General features: G+C 37.8%; 1 protein-coding gene across 3 annotated transcripts in view; it reads right to left on the reverse strand.

Annotated features, from left to right (window-relative positions):
* The window catches only part of HMGN3 (high mobility group nucleosomal binding domain 3), a 23362-nt gene continuing 1088 nt past the window's right edge, over positions 1 to 22274 (reverse strand). The window contains exons 2-6 of one of the 3 annotated variants that reach the window (XM_032104884.1): positions 8651 to 8701; positions 4954 to 4983; positions 4254 to 4301; positions 1860 to 1932; positions 1 to 1313 (exon numbers count right to left, since the gene is read on the reverse strand). In XM_032104884.1, the coding sequence (XP_031960775.1) occupies positions 1300 to 1313; positions 1860 to 1932; positions 4254 to 4301; positions 4954 to 4983; positions 8651 to 8701 (216 nt within the window). In that variant the 3' untranslated portion in view covers positions 1 to 1299. The other 2 variants (XM_032104882.1, XM_032104883.1) reach the window with 2 other exon arrangements.

Below are 22274 nucleotides of genomic sequence, written 5' to 3' on the forward strand. Positions count from 1 at the left end.
TCAGGCAACAGTCATTTATTTATTGACTTAAACAAGCAAAAAGTATCCTCAGACATAATGGCTACCACTTGAGCAATACAAATCAATGCTACTGAAGAACAGGGAACATCTTTTCTTTCACCCCTCCCATCCCAGAAGTAACAATAGAAACACCAGGACCCCTAGAGAAAAGAGAAGGAGAAAAATCATAAAAGGTATTTAGAATGAGCTGCAGAGTTGAAACATGGACACTAAAAAATCATTAGCTAATCTACCACATCACCACAATCACCTCAAAAAAACTTTCATTGTTCCATTTCTACCAGGTACCAAATATATAGCACTGTTTAACAGCGATTTCAATGTATTAACAACTGTCCTCAGCTGAAGCAGAACAGTAATTACTATTTATATTAAATTTGAGGCTACAGATAGAGAGAAAGTTTTCCATAGACTACAATGCACATTAATGAAAAGAGAGTGGGGGAGAAACAAAGTTACTTTTAAATTGCTGTATGTCTCTATGAATCAAGGAATTTGTTCTGTACTGATAGCTCACTGAAGACACAATATCCTGACAGAGTATGGCAACTCTACTCACCCTGTGACAGTGTATCTGATGACTGTATCTATGAAGAATTTATCTGTGAGGCCCTTAAATTGTAGGCCACTGAAAATCCCAGTTTGCTACTCCTGTGTGGGTGGTTTTTAATCAGACATCAGCGAAAAAAAGCAAACACCACATGCAAAACAACTGTTACTAAATCATTTAGTCTTCCTTGTAACAGTCAAAGATATGAGTAAGGCATTCCTCAGATTTAGAGAAAACATTAGGAGTCTTTAGTTTTGCAGGCAAGGAGACCTTTTATTTTAATCCATTAAAAGAACCCAAAATAGTCAGCAGGTGGCCACATCTATCCATGTTTCATTAAAATCACATAATACCTAAGTACAAAAGCACCACTGATTATTGCTCTAGAAAAACTGCATGAAAAATCCAAATACACACAGTAAAAACATCACCATATGCACAAGACATAATTTCTTAAAGCAAGTGTATGGAATGCTGATCCAATTTTACACATACCTTGCAATATTAAGTTGATATTTATATTACTTGGCAACAACGGGAATTTCTAAAAGCACTGTTATGAGAAGGGAAATGTTCATATACAGTTTAATATGTCAACTATCATAGTCCTAAAAAAATTAGCATTTACAAAATACTTGATAAAAATATCTTTTAAAAGTTGTCCAAGAGGTACATAAAATCAACCCAAAATTCTCATGGTATTTCATTCATTCTTGTCACCTACAGATTCAGTTTTCTGAGCCTGTGGAGAAGAAAGAAAGAAACTAAATTACTACGGTGAATTTCTACTGTGTACCTAAATACCCAAGCTATCCTTACTCCTTCGATTTCTTGCAACAGCTCAGTTCCAAACCTGTGTCCATACGACATTTACACAACCGGAACAGGTACAGTCACACACTTCTCAACTCATCGCTCCCAGCTTTTCAAAAGCAATACAAGCCTTACCTGTCAGCTTCCATCCTTCACACTGAAAAGCACCACACTACCACCTGTTTCTATTCACTGCACACATGCTGAATGCTCTACCGCACCCTTAACTTTCACTGTTTCAATCTGCCCTTTTACTGACAGTGTGCTGGGTGGGGCACCTCTGGATGTTGAAACACTAACAGTTGAGCGAGATGCGAATCTGCAATAACATTATGGGCAATAAAAAGAAACATTATGAACATGCTAACAATGTCTGAAAGGCTGAATAATTAAAAACACTGATTCAATCAGCAGGAGGTATGTGTGGAAAGTACCTCTTCAGCTTTATTTTCACCATTTTCAGATGGTGTAGTACCTTCCTTTGCAGCTTCTTGCTTTTCATCCTTCTTCCCTTTAGCACCTTTGCTGGCCTTTGTCCCAGGTTCCTTCTGACAGAAGATTAAAAACATGGCCATAGATGTTGTATGAGTAGCCAGAACCTTGCATCTTTATCAAAAAAACTTTCACATGAACTAAACAGCAAGTCTTGGCAAGCTGCATGTGCTGGACTGAAACAGAAAACCATCTAAAGGCTATCGGGAAACTGTAAATCCACATAAGTTGTACAGAGACTCAAATTCCTAGAAAGTGGTGGTGTCTGCTTCTTTCGTTTTTCTGCTAATTTTTTCAGGGATACAAAACCATATCAGACTATTTTGGTAGAGCTGATCTATGAGGTGCATACAGGATATCTGTGTGAACAAATCCAATTATAGTATATTGAAAGCTTATTGAGCCAAGCACAAACACCACACTGTTTGTGTAACTACAGCACTACATTTTTAATTAACATAAAATATTAAATTAGATTTTAAAAATTAAGTTTTTTCCTTGGCTCTCCTTTTGTTACATTGATAGCGTGTGTGATGGTCATTCCACGTCAATGAAAGAACCAGCCAACACGCTAGGGAGGCAAACACCAATAAAATTTCATCTGCAGCAACACAAAGCAGAAAATTTATCAAAAGGAACTATTCTAACAGCCAAAGTTTCATTTTGAGATTTGCTCTTAATTCCTGTGTTGAAGTCTACTATTTTTTCATGAATTCTTTCTCTATGTACTTATTTATGTTTGTGATCTAAAGGTTAGCAGAGACATAAGTATTTAAAATGCAATGGGAAAAAAATTTAAATGGTATTGCATTTACAATTTTACATTAATATTTAAAGTCGTTCTGATAAACACTGGCTATCTTTCATGCAATCATTTGCTCCGAATTCTCCATGCAAAATGGCAATAATAGCTGTGAACAGGGATATTAAGGCTTGCCTTCCTTCATTAACTACCTTTCCCCACCAATCCCCACACAGAAGTGGGACAGTGAGGTGAGAGCACCAGTAATCCCAGTTCCAGGGCAGCCTGAATTACTCCTTCCACCCCTCAGCTCCAATGTTACATAGCAGCTGTGGTGCTTAATTTGGAAGTTTACTAGTGGTATGAGCATAGTACTAACTCTTTACCTACAGAAGAACAAACTAAGGAGTTGACTTTGTAAATTCATAACATGCAAGCTTTTAACAAAATTATCTCAAGTCTGTACCATCTTCCATTGTTTACTAGCAAGTCCAGAGTACACACTTGCTGTTTTCTGTTTAGGAGGCCAGAATTAATATACTCCTTAAAATGTGATCCAGTTAGGGTTTGGGAAAAAAAGATTACTGTATTAAAAAGTTACTTACAGTAATGTCATAAAGGATTTGAGTCACCTGACATAAGCTTCCAATGTCTCTCATGCAACTTAGACCAAGTCCATAACACTGAGCTCATCCCACAGGTACGCGAAGCTATGGAAGCTACCACATTTCCTTCTTTATTAATACTCTTTTTAAGAGGGGAGCAGGATGGACTCAGCAAGACTTTACTGGTAATTTTATTTGATAAATCACACAGCGTTTGAAGTCAAGAGTTTTCCTTTCACATGTGGACTTTGTATCCTGGCACTTGCCCAACTGAGATGACAATAAAAGGACTTGAAAAATGGAAGTGTGAGGAGTGCTAGACTCAGTGTCCAGCATGAGGGCTTTTTTTTCCAATAAAGCAATTGCTCTTATTCAACATTCCCCTTAGGTGCAAATAAATCTACAGTTTCTGAAGTACATGATTTATATGCAGAAATCCTGAAAAGGTATTTCAAACACTAATAAGATTTTAATTTGACAGTAACTGGCCCAGAAAACCTAAACCATTCAATTTAAATATATTTAATTTCACCTTTAATCATAATTGTGCATTCTCAGCAACAACCAGGCTTCAAGAACAGATAAGAGTTTCTCAGTACAAAATGAAGTACTGCACCTCTAGACAAGGAAAGAGAATGACACAGAGTAATCTCAAATGCTTTTGTAGAAATTGCTAGGTTTCAGGTAGAGTTTACTCAACCAAGCCTGTACTTTTCAGGAAAGGTGTAGTAAAGGTAAAAATTCTTCTTAAACTAGCAATTCACTACAAACTAACATGGTCTGCATATCAAATAGGCAAGACATTTTCTTTGGGCCAGTAATGAGGCCAGGAAGGGGTGGAACAAAAAGAAAAGAATGATCTAATTTGTGGGTTTTTTCCAGGGAGGGGGGGCAGGGAGCTGCAGAGAGGGCAGGGGAGCCCATGCCTCAAAAAAAAATGCTGTGAATTGAACTGTTTGCAATGTAAAGAAGGAACATACTTACTTACTATAGGTTAAAACAATGGTAACTAAAAAGAAAGAGTATTTACCTTTGTTGTTTTCCTTGGTTTGGGTTCAGGTTTTGGTGGAGCAGGTTTCTATAAAACATTTTTAGTTGCACAACATGTTAGGCGCACCACCAGAAGCCAGTCAGTCTCCTCCACACCCTGCTTCCCCCCCCACCCTACACCTTCCCTTACTTCCTGCTCAATAGTATGCATCTATAAAAAGTTTGAAAAACCTTAATGCATAAATGCACTTCCTCTCTGTACACACCTGTTTGCATTAGTTCACTCACCTAGAAGTGAAAGTAATTTGGGGGTCATTCTACGAGTAAAACATGAAGATTAGTAGTAACTATGAAAAAAACCGCCTGTCAGCTATGTTCTAACAGAGAGAGGAACTAAAACCAAGTGCTAGCAGTGGCATCAAATGAAGTCCTTGAAACAGCTCCTCCTCCTTTCCAGAGAAGTAGCTGCATTTCCACAACTACCATCAGCCTGCAAAATGATACAAAGTCAATACTGCACCTAACAGACAGTGTTGCACTGAAGTGGGGAAATGTATCTTTTGTCAGAACAACCTGAAAACCTGAAACCAAGATAACACAGATAACTTCATTGCTGGAGTTCTCAAATACCCCTCAGCAAGAATAAAAATGGAATCAAGCAAAATGTAAAAAACCTGTTTGGTCTGAGAAACCATATGTGCTTAGAAAAGAATATACCAGGAGATACTATACATACTTACAGCTGACAGTCTTGCTGATCGTCTCGTGGGCTACAGGGAAAAAAAATTAACATTTTTAAAGGCTTACAGGAAAAAGTATCCAAAGCAACATAGTATCAGTCATTTCATAGGACAGCATAAACTATACATGTCTATTGCCAAACAATTCACATTTTCCTCACCTTGGACACTCAAATTTTTAAAGGGACAAAGTGATGTGGAAGTTAGAAATAAAAGTTGTTCAGGGAATTACAACATCTAAATCTCAGCAGTTAAATACCTCAGGCACACACCCTTTTACAACTACTTCTGAGGCCCTTCCTCTATGAAAGGTTCACAAATCCAGTAAGCTTGACTACCTGTGCAAAGGACTCTGAACCTCATTCATACATACTTAGAATTATGTTTTTAGAATCTAGCAGGTGTTACTTGTAATAGTGGGTACAAATACCATCTGATTAACAGGTGAATAAAGTTAACATCCTTCTCTAGAGGATATCAGTATGCTAAAATTTTAAAACATGAAACTAAGTCCTTCCACTTCCTCAGTTCTCCACACACTTGCTCTGAGAGCCCAGGTGCACAAAGACAGCTGCAGGATGAGAGGGAGAAATTATTTCTTCTATTTAAACACAAATCTCAAAAGGAAAGACTTGAGCCAGATATTCTGCTTCTCTCCAGCTTTTTTATCACTTCAACACACTTTCTCTATTAAATTTTATTTCATCCTGCTTTTTGTCATAAATTTATTACTGAAGTCTTAAAAATAGTTGTTAGCTTGTTAGTTCGTTTACAGTATTTTTGTATTAATTAAAACAGATTCATCCAGTTACACAGCATGGTTAATAAACTGAGTTAAAATCTGGTCTATGTCATAAAACTAGAATTACACCTGTGGCCAAAACAAAGGGAGAACTAAACTGCAGCAAATATCCAAAATAACTCAACTTAAAAAGAGAATCAAAAATACTTCTTAATTACATATTAAGCATTTAAGTTGAGCAGAAAAAACACAGCTCTGCGCATCCTGCAACAGGAAAAAGTTCTTGTTAATATCTGAAGAATGCAGTAATTTGTGTTCATTGGAGCCATTCAAGAATTCTTAGTGGAAAGCAGTAGTGAATAGTTCAAATCTGCATCCAGCAAAATAGAAGTCAAAAAATACCTATTTTCGGCTATGAAATATTTATGCATCATTAACAGCAAAAAGGTAAACCTCTCTTTTCTTGGCAATTTAGCATATCAACTGTTTAAGAAGCAGCCTAGCATTATTTTACAACAGGATAAACAAAGCATTTCAGTTGGTCAGGTAATCAAAGAACTCACTCAAGGTATCATCTTTTACAAATCTGCTTTCTTAATCAATTATTTCTATCCCTTAACATTTAGGAACTGAAACGTTTTGCTAGTATCTACTTTTTAAGGGATAATATATCAATTTACATAAGTTATAATTCTCTTCCCTACCTCCCAACTGTTCCTGTTCCATGACCTGTTTGCCATAAGAAAGTCAGCATAAACCGTAAGTTCTTCAAAAATGCTTGACAGGTAAGTAATTTTAATTCTCATTTGGAGTTTGCACGATTTTGTGTTATCTGATTATAAGGAGGGAACTAGAGCCAAGTCAGCAAAGGTCACATTTTCATGTGCTCTGGGAACCTTTGTCCTCTCCAAACAGCTGTACTAACCCAGAAATTAGCAGCTCACCCACGAGCCTGTTTGACACTGGCGCTCTAGCAAACATCTACAGAAAGAGTCTATGAAAAGGAGCAGACAGAACAACACTTTGCACTCTCCTACTGCACCAGCTTCTGGCAATCTGATGTTGCCAACTTTCCAACCTGGATATCATATGCACATCATGTGTTTAAATAGTCCCCAAGGGTTATTTTCTAGACAAATCTGTCTAATAACCTAGTACTCATTTACACTTTCAGTTTCCATAACATCCTGTGACATCTATGAGCTCCATAATGGGATTATGCACTGTGTGGAAAATAAAAAGCAAAACCTTCCCCCTCTGCTGTCTCTCCTTTTAACTTCTTGCCTCTAACTTTCATTAGATTTCTCTTGTTTATGGCTTTCATGAAGAGTAATTCTCTAACTGCCTTTCTTTGTGTTACTAATTATTTTATCACAACTCGATTATATAAAAGATGAAGAATCCTAGAAAAACTGTGTTGTTTGGTTTTTTCAGTTTGGGTTGTTAATCTTTTTTTAAAAGCTGCTCTACATCCTCTATTTGTCCCACTGTACTTGGTATCCTTTTAATTCTATCATGGCATCTATCAGGAGAGCTTCATTTAGTAGTCCCATATCCGAGAGCACAACAAATTAATCTTGTGATACACTGATGCTTACTGTGTCCTCTAGCATTTTTTCCTGTGTTTTAGTTACTTTCTGTTTAGAACTACTGCCATTTTCTAGTAACTATTCACTGTGATTTTACAATCTCTCCCCTGATTAACAGCTCATTTGGTGACCACCACTGGGTCTTCTCCTCTCCCTCTGTATTAATTTGCATTTCTCCATATTGAATTTCTTTCGATATTTTATCACTTTTTTATCAGTGACATAACAGCCTTCTCAGCCTCTTTCACCTCTGATTACCTCCACAACTTTTGTAAACTTCAGCAAACTTTGTCATTTCTTTAGTACCTCTTCTAGAGATCATTAACAAATATATTCAGCAGCACAAGCTCAAACACAAATCCTTCCAATACGCCACTTACAGTCTCCTCCATTATGAAAATTAACCTCCACTCCTCTATTCTCCTAAGTTTATATGTTAGAAATTCTTAGAAAGATCTTCCATCCTAGTTAGTTTCTTTAAGAACCTGCTTGGGGAACCTTATGAAAAAGTGCTCCTTACATGCAAGTAAACCATAGAGCTGGCTATACTTTACTTGCTATTTTCCTGATCAAATATGCTCAAAGATTTACAATCAGAGCAATTAAATATTCACCCACTCTTCTCAAGGTCCTGATTTAAATTTGTCTGCCACAAAATCAGGCAACCTAAGAAAACAAATTCTTATAATTCTCTACCTGTTTTTTAAATTCACATTAAGGGCTGTAAAAAACAAATTAGCAAACTTTATTGTGGATATCAAGATATCACCAGCTGTCTTCTTGCCTTCTCTGACAGAATGTACTGTGTCCTTTAAACAAATCCAGTCAAAGAAAACACACAAATGTGTCAGCTGCTCCAGTTTAGAGTCTGGTATCTTAATTCAAGACACCCTCCCATCAGTCACTTAAGCTAAGAATAGTTTTGAAGTAGACTGGCTGAGGTGCGTGCATTAACCCTCTTCTGCCAACCTACTAGAGACAGAGCAACAGTCCCAGGCAGTAACATACTACGTAATTGCCACAAGATCCACCAGAGTTTGTCTATCAAAGCCCTAAAACTTTCTCGAATTTATTTGGTGTACTAATAAGTTGTATAATAAAAATTAAAAAAAAAAAATAATTTGTAATAATAATAATAATAATAATAATAATAAGTTGTATAAATCCTCAGTACGCCAAGACAAAATCAAGCCAGGTAGAGTGCAAATGTGGTTTACTGTCTTTATTCCCACTGAAAACAGCACACCAGAAGTGCCAGAGAAATGCATAATCTTCTGATATACAAGACTGCAGATCTCCAGTTAAATAATTACATGCCAAAACAAATTAAATATATATATATATATATATATATATATGTACTTGCCTCTTGTTTAGTTACTTTTGCTGCATCCTTGCCTTCAGCACCCTCTGGAGACTGAAAGAAAATATTAAATCAGTGTTTTTATTACAGACTTAAAAGCATGCAGACAACAGCAAAACAAAGATTATGAAGACTGCTCTTTCATTTGCAACACTTCAAGCAGCCTGACAAATCTGCATTAGTATGTACAACATATGCACTGCACTCAAACCAGTCTCTTTACCAAAACCAGGCAAGAATCTGAGGACTGAGCACCAGGTACATACATATATCACACACTATCCCTCAGAGCTCCTCTAGGCAATTAACTAAAGCATCCACAGGCTCCAGTGGGAGCTCCACCTAATCAGCTGTTGGTTGCACAACAGTAGGAACTGGAAATCTGAGGTTTGCTCTATGATGGCTTTTGAAATTCCCAAGAAATTTAACACATTTTTTCCCAAACATGAATCTAACCTATTGAGATGCACTGACATGAACCAAAAAACCACAGCGTTACTGAAATGAATGATTTCTTAACCTCCTTTACTCCTTTTTCCTCTCAGCCTCACTCAGCTGGAAGTTTTAAAAGTATCCTTCCATCATATCTCACCTCCTCCATCAGAAGAGCATAAATCAGTATAATACTGAGACATTCACAGGAAAGCTCGGGACAAACATGTTTCTTCTCAAGAACAAAGTCTCAGCCTGAACAGCCTAACACTAATCTTGCCCAGGTACTAGAGAAAGGTTAGTTAAATTAAAGAAGGCGTGGTGGGGGGCAGGTGAAATCAGGCTTCTCTTTTGTTTACAACTCAAGATGTATTACTTCACATTTTGCAAACATCTGGGTTTCCCATGTAGGAGCAAGTGATTCCTGGATAAAAAGCAAGCAGCAGCAGTTAGAGGAGAACTACAAGAACAGCATATTTTAAAAAGGCATTTAACAGGCAGCAGAGAAGGCAATTTGGTTGTTGTTTTGTTTTTCAATCAATAAGGAAGGAGGGTAGTTATCTTTTCACTTGTCCTTCCATTTCAATCTTAATTCAAACTTCCTCGCAGATTTTGACACAAAATGTCTCAGAGTTAGAGAGCTATGGTTTGGAGCAGACAAAATGACCGGCTAGTTTGCAGCAGTTGACCAGTGCCTTCTCCTGGCACTGGGCTCTAACACACTTACAGAAAGACATCCCCTCACCAGGGAATAAAACGTGGCTTTGTTACTGTGCACTCTCCCGACAGAAAGGAAGCACGCCACAAGAGCAGCTGCTTCAAAAGAGGAGAGGACTGATCATGTAAGTAGCTTGAAAACAGCAGGAAGTTAAGCAGCATCGCACAGCGTAGAGCAACTCAGAATAGCAAGTCAGGCATCCAAAATGGAGCCTGACTGTTCCCTATGCAATTGCAGCCTCACCAGTCACCTGCAGGACCGTTTCAGGTTTGCATTTCTGAAAGTCTTTCAGTCTGGTTACTAAGGAGTTACTACAGCTTCATGTTGTGATGCTGGGAGCATCACAAGTCAGAAAGAAAACAAAAACAAGCTATTCCATGATTCCTGTCAGTAACAAGTCCTGTTTCTTACAACTTTCTTCTTCAGCTCACAGGACATGCTCTGGGTATAGTTTTTCTGTTGAGTTCATAACATCTGTTTCTCCCATATGAATTTTCTCATGTCTAAAAAAATTGTGCTGCAACCTTTGCCTGAGAGGGAACTCGAATAGCACCTTCCTGTCCTGGGCAGAACCTATTTATATGGAAGTTCCCTGAGATTTTATAATCTTTTCCTCACAGTGGTCAAGAGACTTTAGATTTACAGGGGTAGGGACAGAAAGAGGGCATGATTCATCTCCTTTGGAAGCCAAGCTAAGAAACTTATCTTAATCTAAATGAAGTTGACTTGACACTCCACAATCAGACTATTTTACCCTGCTTCACTTTTAGGAATCATAGAGCTCTGAGAGAGGGCTAAATTATCCCAGGATGGCACTGCCACATGCCAATAGCCTTGCAGTAATTGCACAAGAGCTAACTCCCCACCTGCAATACTACACAGTTAACACACAGTAATTTACCCCATTCTGTTTAGCATTTACGAAAGAGAAGTCTCCTACATTTCTGATAGACAGGGCAGTCTGATTTTAGATGCCAAGACTATTGCTAGACAACAGATTAAAAAACTGCTCATGCGGCTAATCGCAGGGGGAAAAAATTATATTAAAATACTCTTAATGCAACCACAACCTCTGTATACTAACTACTGTGATATGTTACACAACATACCTCAATTAAGTTAGATAATTAATTAGCCCAGCATTCCCTTTCAAGTTAGAAAAACCAACAGCAATTCTGAAGGCCACATAACTTTTCTCCATGGAGGGACATGGAGAATAATGATAATTTCAGAGGTGTGAATAAGCAGCAAGGGGTTCTGACATGTTCTCATTTCCATTTCAGACCTGCTCCCTCCTCTCTGCAATCACTGCAAGTCCAGGCGTTTGGTGGCTGGGCTCATTCTCCCGGGCTTTGGCTCCCTAGTACACTGGAAGAGCTGTGTGGGAGGCCATGTCATGAGTAAGGTAATTGATCCAGCTGAAAAATAGCCTGCTGCTCAAACAAATGCATAAATATTATAATATATAGACAAATTATAAATATATAGTCTTCCCTGCTCCAGCAGAATAGTTTTACTGCACAGCTGCACAAACAATTGAGTCAGTACAACAGACAAGAATGCAGTGGCACAGGGCAGCTGCGGGCAGCCTGGGACTCCATCTACTCTGTCTATCTATTGCAGCCGATAGACACACACACAGAAAGCATATGTCAGATACGGCTAACAGTGTATTTGTTAAAAGACGAACAGAAACTTATTTTCTCCTCTATGAGTTCTGGTGAGTCCCAGCTGATGTGGTTCTTCATACCAGTTTTTGCAGTACTTTCTCCTCTCCCTGGGGAAAAGAGAGATTTATACACAAATGGATTTGCGCCAAGCATAGTTCCCAAAGAACTTGGCATGCCACAAGCAGAGACTGTCTGCACTACTATCTGGAGTCACAGGACTTTTATGTAGATACCACCAAAACTTTCAAGCCTTTGCCCTTAACTCTTCCACGGGAACCCTTCCCCCATTTTTTGTCCTAGTGACAAACGACTGAAGAACCTCTGGTTCCAAAAGCAACAAAATGTACTAAGTAACCCATCCCCTTGGCACATTTCCCCCATGACGTAATGCAATGGCTCACCATATTTCACATGACACCCCAGTCACATTAAAATGCACCCTGAATACTGTGCCGTACATCGTAAACTAGTCAGGAGCAGGGATATCCACACTGCAAGTTTTGTGCAGCAAAATCAAAGACCACTACGAGAACTGAATCACTTGACAAGGGCAGCACTCGAGCCTCAGTAATTCTTCAGCTGTACTCCATCATATGTCAGTATTATATTCATAAAGTAGTCCCTATAGGCCTGCAGTGCCTGATACAGCAGGGATGCCTACAAGAGACAAGACATAAAATAAAAAAGCAAATACAGACACAGGCAACAGTGATTTTTTTTTTTTCCTCATAGAGGTACATGACTGTCTATCTCTGAATATGTTTTTGACATTTGAACTACTAGCAAATTTAAGGTTCAGATGACCACATATTGTGTCACATCTCTATTAGCACTAAATATTGGCAATAAGATTGCAAATTAAGCTGTAGCTAAGCTTTGCAAGACCTGTCGCAGCTGCATAACTTTCAAACCATAAGATTGTCTATCAGCAACTGGCTTTTTTTTTTTTCCACTTGCTTCTGCCCCAGCTATTTTTAAGAGCAACCTAGAAAATTACTTTGAGTGGACTGGAAAAAATAAAGGAATATTAATAGATGGTAGAGAATGTTAAAAAAACCCTGAAGGAATATTAACATTGAGCTTATTTGTATATACATCTCTTTCACCAGCTGTGAAGCATATGTAAGAACCAGTGTTTCTACACATCAAGGCAACATCATTACAGAAATGTTTGGTTGAAAACAGAAAACTAGACAATTGTTTTAAGTAAATATTTAATAGAAAATACAGGTCAATTTCCTGTTTTTATTGTTCTTACAGCTAAGTATTTGGTAGAGGTGCACCACAAAAGAAACATAAAGCTTCATTTTTTCTAATCAAAACCCTGGAATATAAGCAGTATATAATGAGAGTAGAATAACCCAAAGCACCGAAGTCACTGATGTCTTTTGAGAGATCCAAAGATACATGTTTGAACTTGCAAGGTCCAGCTTCCAGATAAATATTTTGTTTGCACTATTATGAATGGATTTATTACAAAAGAGTACATTAAAAAGCCTGAAGAATGAGAATACAAGTACATGAGAAGTAACAGCCAGTAGAAGGTCGGTATAAAATTAAATAGATGGTTCATTCTCTGACGGATTTTGTTACAAGCCGAAACTCAACACCCTGGCTCTGATGGGACAGAAATCAGTCCTTTCATACCCATATGAAAACAAAACAAACAAACAAAAAAAGCAGATGCAAATTTCATTCTAACTACCACATTGAGAAGTTAGAAATTAGAAAGGCAGAAAGCCTTAACTGTCCTAGCACATGAGCATTCTGAATAGCATTTCCTCCCTTCTTTGCAAGCTGTTTGGTTCAGCCACATTTTGATACACTGCCTGCAAGGGGGTTTGCCCATAGATTTCCTGGCTCGCTCTTGCAGCTGCAATTTCCATGATGTAATGCTTTTGGTAATTCCTCCTACAATTTTTTTCACCAACCAAAATAAGGTAAAAGCTTGAAAAAAAGAAAAAACACATTGCAAGAGGAGCAAATGTATCAAGTCCTAAGTCTTTTTCAGGATTTATTGCACCCCTTTCCTAAAATTTTTCTACTCCTCATTTCCTTTGAGTAGAACTATGCATTAGACTAAATTTAATGCCATTAATGGTTTCCCCATACATGCTATATCTTCTAATTATTTGTCCTCAGAGCAGCTCTGAATTTTGAGCTAGTTCATAAATGTAATTAAAATGCTGTTTATTTCTTGGTTTAGATTAATGAAGACTACATGTCGACTAATTTAACACCAACCAACTCCTGCAATACCATTCTAACTATTGTTTCCTCATTTAGCTCCTCCAGCATCTTATCATTAACCTTTGTTTACAGCTAGTTCTTTGATCTGTTTTCAGCGGATAGAACAGTGCTCACTGCCAAGCCAACGTGAATTAGCTTTGCAAGTAAAATTAATTCCCCCTAATAAATGCTTTAAGAAATCAGGTATTCTTTCTACTACACAGCTTCATTTCTTTTTTCTACCAAGAGTCTGATCCTGGATGAGGAAAAAAACTATGCATGCTGCTACTCAAAAAAAAAAAGAGTAAATCTGCCAGAACCACAAGGGAAGTACAGCATAAAGCTGTTTAGTGGCTGGCTGGATTTCTTAAATACTTATTCGAAATTATATCTGTCTTGCTCTCTTCCAAGAAATATGAGGTTGAGTTTTCTTGTATATACATGTAAATAAGTTCTTCACAAAAAAAACCCCAACCAAACAAAAAACCACACAAAACAAACAAAACCAACCACACAAAACCCCATGCTGTTAAAGTATTTTTTTTTTAAGTATACAATATTTTAATATTTTTGTTAATAATTATTACAATATTATACAATGTAACTTTTAGAATTTAAATCCCTCCATCTATTAAGAGCAGAATACTTAATTTTCTAATTCTTTGGGAGAGAATGTCAAGATCCTAAAGCTCTGAAAAGATGAATGGTACTTAAAAGTTTAAATTTAAAGACAAGCACTAATATCCCTTTTATTAATATGTTAATTACATATTAATTGGGGAAAATCAGGGAAAACACTTCCTGATCAAGGTTTCCACTCTTGCTTAATGATTCTAGCCAAGCAGAGTGACTTGTTGACATGTGATGCATTTTCAAAGAATATACAAGAAAATAAGAATACAAAAAGGCTGGCCATAAATAAAATCAGTAGGTGCAGAAAATACATTTTATTAAATTCCTTTATTCTTAAGACAGGTGATTTCTGTGAGCTTTATGCTCTTCCAGACAAGACAGCAAATCAAGTTAGAACTGGGGTATTTCCACATAACCAAAACCAGTCAGAATAAGTGCTTTTCCAGAAGAGGAAATTCCTGCATAGTAGATTGAGGTTTTGCTATTCCCACTGACAAGAGGGTCAAAGACTGACAAATATAATTGAAAATGCATTTATATTTAATAGGACAAATATTTTAAAAAAATCTCACAACTAGTTTGGCTTTTATTTTTCCTTACAAGTTCATCTTCCCTGTAGTCAGTTTTTGAATATGACATCTACCTATGGCAGAGTGAAGAAGTAAGAGCAGTTTTTAGAGGCTCAGATTTTTAAAAAATATAGCATTGTGATTTAAAATTAGACAGACAGTTCTCTTTCAGACAGTGAAGTAATCAGCTGCATTTTGAAAAATACAGATCAGCCATGGGAGTAGTGAGCACCCAGCACTTGAAATTGTTCAGTTTCCCCTGAACACCAGATGTGAAAATTCAGCTAGGTAGTGAGTAAATTCTTGTCTCTATATTTGCTTAACCATTTTACTGCCACCATAAAAGAAAGGCAGATTCAAAAAATATGATGGATGAAATCCAGTTCCTAATATTACTTCTCTAACTTTCAAAGCTGATGACAGTTCTGCAAGTGAGATGAAGCTGCTGAACTCATCCAAGTCTACATACATAGAGAGGCAGTTTTTAAAACCTTCAAGACTATGTTCCAAAATCTGTATTTAAATAGAACCGATCAGATTTGCAAAGTGAAACTAGCACACAGTATTTCTGAAAAAACAAATTATTTTATCTAAAAATAGAAATTACATTTAGGTAACTACTTTCTATAACAACTGATTCTCTAAAATAGCCACCTCTGACAAACAAAAATACTGTAAAGGACTGAAAAGAGGTGTTTAATTCCTCTTCTGCCAGAGGACATTACTGTGATAAAAACACAATAACATAGAAAAAGGACCTTTTTTGTTGTTTCAGCTAACTGGTACTACAAAACATCAAACCTCTGAGATGATGATAGCAGGTAGCAAAGCCACAACTGGTACAAAGCCTTAGATACTCCCATCTCTTACATCCCAGTAAGAATTACAGCTGTGGTTAAAAGGAGTATTGCTCCACTACAACAGCCAGAACGAAGAGCTTCACAGGCAAACAAAATGCAGCTTCAAGAGAAGAATAAATGAAAACGTCTCCAAGCAGGCACAGGTGGGATAAGGAAGAAATGATGCAGCAGAGGTAAAGGATGATTTCCTTCTCTGAACAGACCACCAACACATCTCCTCAACTCTGCTTGAGAGGAACAAAACACTGCAGAGGTTAAAATGTCCTTAGACCTTCATTTTCCATAACAGAAGCTACTACTAACACAGCTAACATTAGGTCAGTGGAGAAAGCTAGGTGGGATGAGCAAACATACCAACAGTCCCAACAAAGCTGGCATTGATGGGAACATACAGAATTCTTCTCTGCAGACAGACTCCAATGTTCTTAGGGAACACAGCAATTCATATTTGCAGCTTTCACCGTTACCAAGAACACCTACTCTTTACTATTGGAAGAAGGGAGCTGTATATCTCCAAAAACCAGTAAATTCCAAAGACACCAAGGGGGTAAAAGCCCACAAAATAACAACCAAGCCAAATGCCTCCTCCCTCCGCTGCTGCAAGGATACAATTTGAGCACTGAGTTGTTCTGATTATTCTAATGAATTAAAGAATACTCCTCTAGAAAGTCTGAGTTAGGGACAATCAAATCAAAGATGAATGCCTGGCTGCTGCTAAGAAGCATTCTGCCCTACCCCACCTAATCACTCCTGCCAATTCCAGTTTTAACACTTCATGTCAAGGTATGGGAAACTAGATCAGCAGTCAGGTCTGGCCAAAAACTACCTCAAGCACATATGGTATCTCACAGGTTAAATCAAAGGACAGGAATGGGCATCTGAAATTTCTGCTTCTGGCCTGTATATGCCAGCTTGAAGTAGCTGTTGAACTGCTGTCCAAATTGTGAAGTCCCACACTGTCGATTTTGCTGACAATAAAATTGGTATAAAACACATTTCAGCCCCAGCCCAGAATTGGTGTATTAAGAGGTCACAGGTGACATTTGGGAAAAACACAAATTACTTCTCTCTTGTGTGCAGCCAGCTGCTCATTCCCAGCCTACTCCTTTCTAATAGGTTACCACACATTCATTGTGCCACTGTGCAGCATCTCTAACTTGGATCAGTAAAATGACCCAGGATTAAAAAAAATCCCAAATCATGTTCAAGTAGATAAGGTGTAAGAGAGTCATGGCCTGAAAGGTAATTCCAGCATATTGAAGCACCTTTTTGGCTACTGGACCACGGGATAAATCACAGTGCTAGCTTAGTGCAGTTAAAGAATAGAAAATAGATGGTGGCCATGATGATCCTAGCAAGTGCTAACTTCCAAGAAAAATCTCTGGATCTGGTTTACTTACACTCTAGGCAAAAGACAGTGTTACAATCCTGTCAAGCAAAATTCAACTTCATACAACTTCTCTAAAGGAATCATACACCTTGGAACACACCATGCCTATACACAGCTACTGTTTGGGTATAAAACAGTGGAGGAAATGAAGTTTTTCAAGTAACACAGAAGAAAAGCAACCTTAAACTAAATACCACATAGATGTAGTCTGCTTACACAAATAACTACATTCCATTTACGCACAGGGCTTTTTTATTTTTTTAAACTTAACAATATTGATGCTCTACCACACAAAATAACTTCACCCGTATTTGAATGTTGAACTACCATATATAGAAAGATTACATGCACCTAATTTCGAAGTCAGAGGTGACAACGACTTACAAAGATTGTACTACTAGCTTCACTTTATCAGATATAATGCTTTAATGTGCCCAAGAAGCATGAAGAATAACTTTTAATTGACAATTCAGTGAAAATCTAGAAATTTTTAGGTTGCCCGTTCATTAAGTCCAATTGTATTTTAGTGTAGTGTAAGAAGAAAATTTATATACCTTGCCATCAACTGCTGATAAATGAGTCAGATCTTTACAGAATGGTATAAAATTATCAGAAACGTTTTAGATCATTAAATCCTTGGTCAACGAACTTTCAATCTCCGTAACTCAGTAACGACAACAACAACAATAATAATAGCTAAAATTACATAATTAGCTCTAAGTTAAAGTGTCTCTAATATAAACCATCAACAAATATTTGCTGCATGTATTTAACAGCCCTGTAAACTTCATTTACTGCAATGTGGCATAGCAGCATTGCTCAAGCATGTTTATTCTTCAGTGCCACTCAACACTGCTACATTGTTTTACATCTAAGCACTGTACGTGCAGATAAAAGGTTTTGATCTTTTCTGCTTAATTTTTCTACAAAAGATGTAGATCCTTTGAGTCAGCCTGGTCAACCAACTCTGTTGGCCTTCTTGAAGTAAGCTAACTAGGCAGTTTTCAATTGCTTTTAAATACATCAAGGTTTAAAATTCTGCAATAGTTACAAATCCACTACAATTTCTAAAATTCTAAGCAGAAAAACATCCTTCTCCCTTCTACTAGAAGGCTCCTGCAATTTTTTAAGATGCTCTGGCACATCTGTTCTGTTTGTCTTGCTTGAATTTTAAGTGCATCTCTGCATAGCAATCATTTTACCTGTCCCTGCAAGGCATGCTGAAGGTGGAAGTCCACCTGAGGACTCTGCTGACACGTTAGGTAGAAATTTGTCAAAGTCAGGGGTATGTCAGTGACAGATGCAAAGAAGAGCATCTTCTGCTGTTGCTTAGCCTGTTTTCCAGTAGATACTGAATGGTCTAGGAGTGATCTACCAGAAAATATGGAAAGAGAAACTACCTTCTCAGAGCTCTGACTTTTGCTTTTAATTCTCATGGACAGGGAGAAAGGCGAAAGCAGTCAGCATGAAACGCAGAGTGAGTTCAAGTAAAAATCTGGAGAAAGAGGTGGACAGAATGGGGGGGGGGAGAGGGCAGCAGCCAAGACATCTGGATCTGGTACTGACTCCCTTTTCCTTTCTATTCTATAATCACCTACAGACTGAAATTAAATACAGAACCTCCCACATTTCTATGTCTCACTGCTAACAGAAAATCTCTTGTGTTCTAGGATAAACTAAAGTGGCTTTGCTACAGAGAAAGAGCTTCCAACCCCAGTGTTGAAACAATTTATTGGGAAGATGCAGGTCCCCACAACATCATTGGAGATTCTCTCCTGCCAAATAGCTTCAAAATGAAGAGAACCTTAGAAGAAAAAACCACTTACATACAGTATATCACATTGATGCAGACTGACGCACAGCTTCAGTATCAAGACATGGAAAGGGATGTGAAACCAAGCTGAACAGCACTCGAGTACACTTCATACTGCTGCATCATGAACACAAACTCACCTGCTACTACTCTTTGCACAAACCTAGGCTTCATTCCACAGACCAAAGAGCAACAGCAAGATCATTCAGAGCTACAGCAAAAAAAGAGCTGTCACCTGCAGGACCTCAGCTTCATTAGTTAATTGTCTGATCACATACAAGTTGCTCCAAAATTTTAGAGAACTTGTTACTACTACAGGTTGCTCAGTTTCTATGCACACAGCACAAAGCAAAAAGACAAATTTGGCGAAGTAACAAATGCACCAATCAAAAGTGCAGGAGGTGCTTATTAGGGGGAATAAAACATCAGGACGGACATCTCAACCTGAGAATTCAAGATAAAGGGACCATTTCAACAACTCAACAATTTACTTCTGTGCCTCATTTCCCTTATCAGTGAACGAATATGGTGGACATTCTCTTTGAATATACATGACACTTCAGAAATAAAAACTTAAACACACAGAAGAATTTCACAAAGAGAACTTGGTTTAGGTCCAGACAAAACAGCATAAGTAGAATTTAGCAGCTCTAGGTTAGTACATGAAAGAACATGCATTTAACCTCAAAGATTAGAAAATACATTGATTAGATATCTTGTTGGAAACAAAACCAGAAAGGGTCTCACAAAAAAATCATCATGTGATCGTGTAACTAAATGCTCTATCATAAGACAACCATTGAATGTGGTACCTTCTGACTTATGCTAAAGAAGCAGCATTACAAGCAAAATATTCAATGGGTTTGTTTTTCAGTAGTAAATATAACTGAGTACCTTTGGCTTTAAAGAAAGTGAATTTGCATAGCAGAACAGGAACCTGTCCCAGACGGTCTCTAGTACATCTTCACAGCATCAACTGTGCTGCAGAAACTACATTCCTGACTACAAGGAGCCAGCAAATAACCTACTGAAATGGCTAATTAGACCACAATATTTTTTTATTTGCTGTGAAACAACAACAATATTCAAAGATGTCACATTAAAAAAGAGATTACTTAAGTTACACTTAGTCCTCATATCTGATTCACCTCCAAGCATTTTCAAAACAAGTGAGGTGCAGGTGGTATTGCATAGATTCAGATATTCAGATTACAGAACAAGTTGGGTCATTTTGGAGTGCAATCCCAACTAAATGACAGACTCTGCATCCAATACTGGACAAGTCACCATTTGACCTATTAATGTCCCTCAGACATGATGCACATTGATGAGGCAAGTGTCATTCACCTTGATGTACGCTTAAGCACTTGTAGGTGACAATACCACGATTCTCCTTGTCATCAGGTACAGAATGGTTCTTCATCCTTTTATGGAAAACACTGAGCTATTTTTATTGGGGCTGTTTCAAGGTCAAGGAGTTCTTCAATATGACCCAAGAGCTAACTCCACAAAGACAAGTGAAAAGCAAAACACCCCAACCCATTTCAAGGTGTTCTTTCTATCATTACCACAACAAGCATTCTGGTTTATCCCACACTGGCATGCCATTCTTCTTGAGAAAGGCCATGTTCACACCACATCATGTTATTACAACAGATGAAGGGTACAGAAATCTGACAGGAGCAGTCCAGAGTTCAACCCCTTTTTGCTTTAGCACAATATTTAACACCATCCCAACACAGAGTAAGTTCTTCCTTTTCTCTGTGACCCTCAAGCAATGAGTAATGATATCCCGATATCCTATGCCACAGCCCTCTAGAGAAGGGGAGGCAGCTTACACTTTTTTGTTCATAATATTCATAAAGAACATAAGGCCAGGGACTTAGCAAGTGACTTGAGTTTACACAGATATGAAAAAAATCAGAGATGAAAAGAAAAGCAAACAAAATAGAACCAGTCAGCTTAGACAACTACAGATACACAAAAATAGATACTGGTAGATTTTAGCCCTTTCTGCAATATTATTTGTTTACCTACCCTTATAACGGTGAAAATTTCTCATTTTGACTTTTGATGTTTATTTCCTTATAAAATTTTCTGTATTAGAAGCCTTTTTATAAGTTAGAAATTTTAAGAGAAGAATTGACTATTAGTTGCATGTGATGGTTTTGTCTCCATGTCAAAACTGGCTGGTGTAATTACTCAGTTATTGCTGCATCACCAACTTTTCACTCTGTGGATGTTATTATGGAATAAAATTGACTATGGTAAAATACTACAATTACACTTTTCTTAAAAAGCAAAGCCATTAACCATATGCTTTTCCTGGAACCAGTGCTTCCTAAAACCCACATTTCGTATATAATCTTTAAATGTAAATCTTTACTGGTACAATGCTAACCAAAATAAAATTTACTGTGCTGTTAAAATTCATCTCCATTGCTCTCATCCCATATGCAATGTTTTTATTACTTTTTAAAAATAATCTTCTAGAAACAAGACATGTTCTTATGGACTTACTACTCAAAGGTAGCTTCCCTTAATAAACATTTCACAATAGACCACAATAACCTTTAACTCCACCCACACTTAGGATGGACAGCCTGAAACATCTGTAGTGTAAGAAAGCAGAACAGCAAAGTAAACAGGGTAGGAAGTTCACAAGGTTTCAAAAGTTGGGGGGGGTCCTATGGACACAAGATAATTTTCAAGTTTCTTGTGGTGACAAGCAAGAGTACTAAAAGCACAGAAGCATGTGAGGGTGCAATGACAGAAGACGAAAAAAGGCCCAACATTCACTGACTTCAAGACCAGTTATTCCAGTCAGCCCCGCAGTCACATCCATTTTCAGAAGCGGAATCAGGCCCTCAACCACAAATTATATTATTCAGTAGCATACTTGACAATTTGACATTTTGATACCTCCCATAAGGAATAAGCAAAGGACAACAAGTAAACACCAAGTTACCTGGAAGGCATCATCTACTTGCAACTTTATTAAAACGCATTTCAGCCCCAGCCCAGAATTGGTGTATTAAGAGGTCACAGGTGACATTTGGGAAAAACACAAATTGCTTTGCCATGGTTGACCTAGTTAAAATTAAAGGACTGCAGCTATCATTTTTTTGTCATTGCATGTATTAGTGTCAAGTCTCTCGCTGCACTCTGCTAGCGCCTGTGGAAGGCAGGCAGTAAGTCCTCGACGAGGCTCTCCAGCAGCACGGCCTCTCTCAGCCGCCCACCCCCGGGGCCCTGCAGGGGCGGGAGGGGGCCGGCTGCCACCCTCGAGGCTCAGCCCTCCTTCTGCCAGCGC

Source organism: Corvus moneduloides, chromosome 3 (assembly GCF_009650955.1).
Source record: "Corvus moneduloides isolate bCorMon1 chromosome 3, bCorMon1.pri, whole genome shotgun sequence".
NCBI classification, from domain to species: domain Eukaryota; kingdom Metazoa; phylum Chordata; class Aves; order Passeriformes; family Corvidae; genus Corvus; species Corvus moneduloides.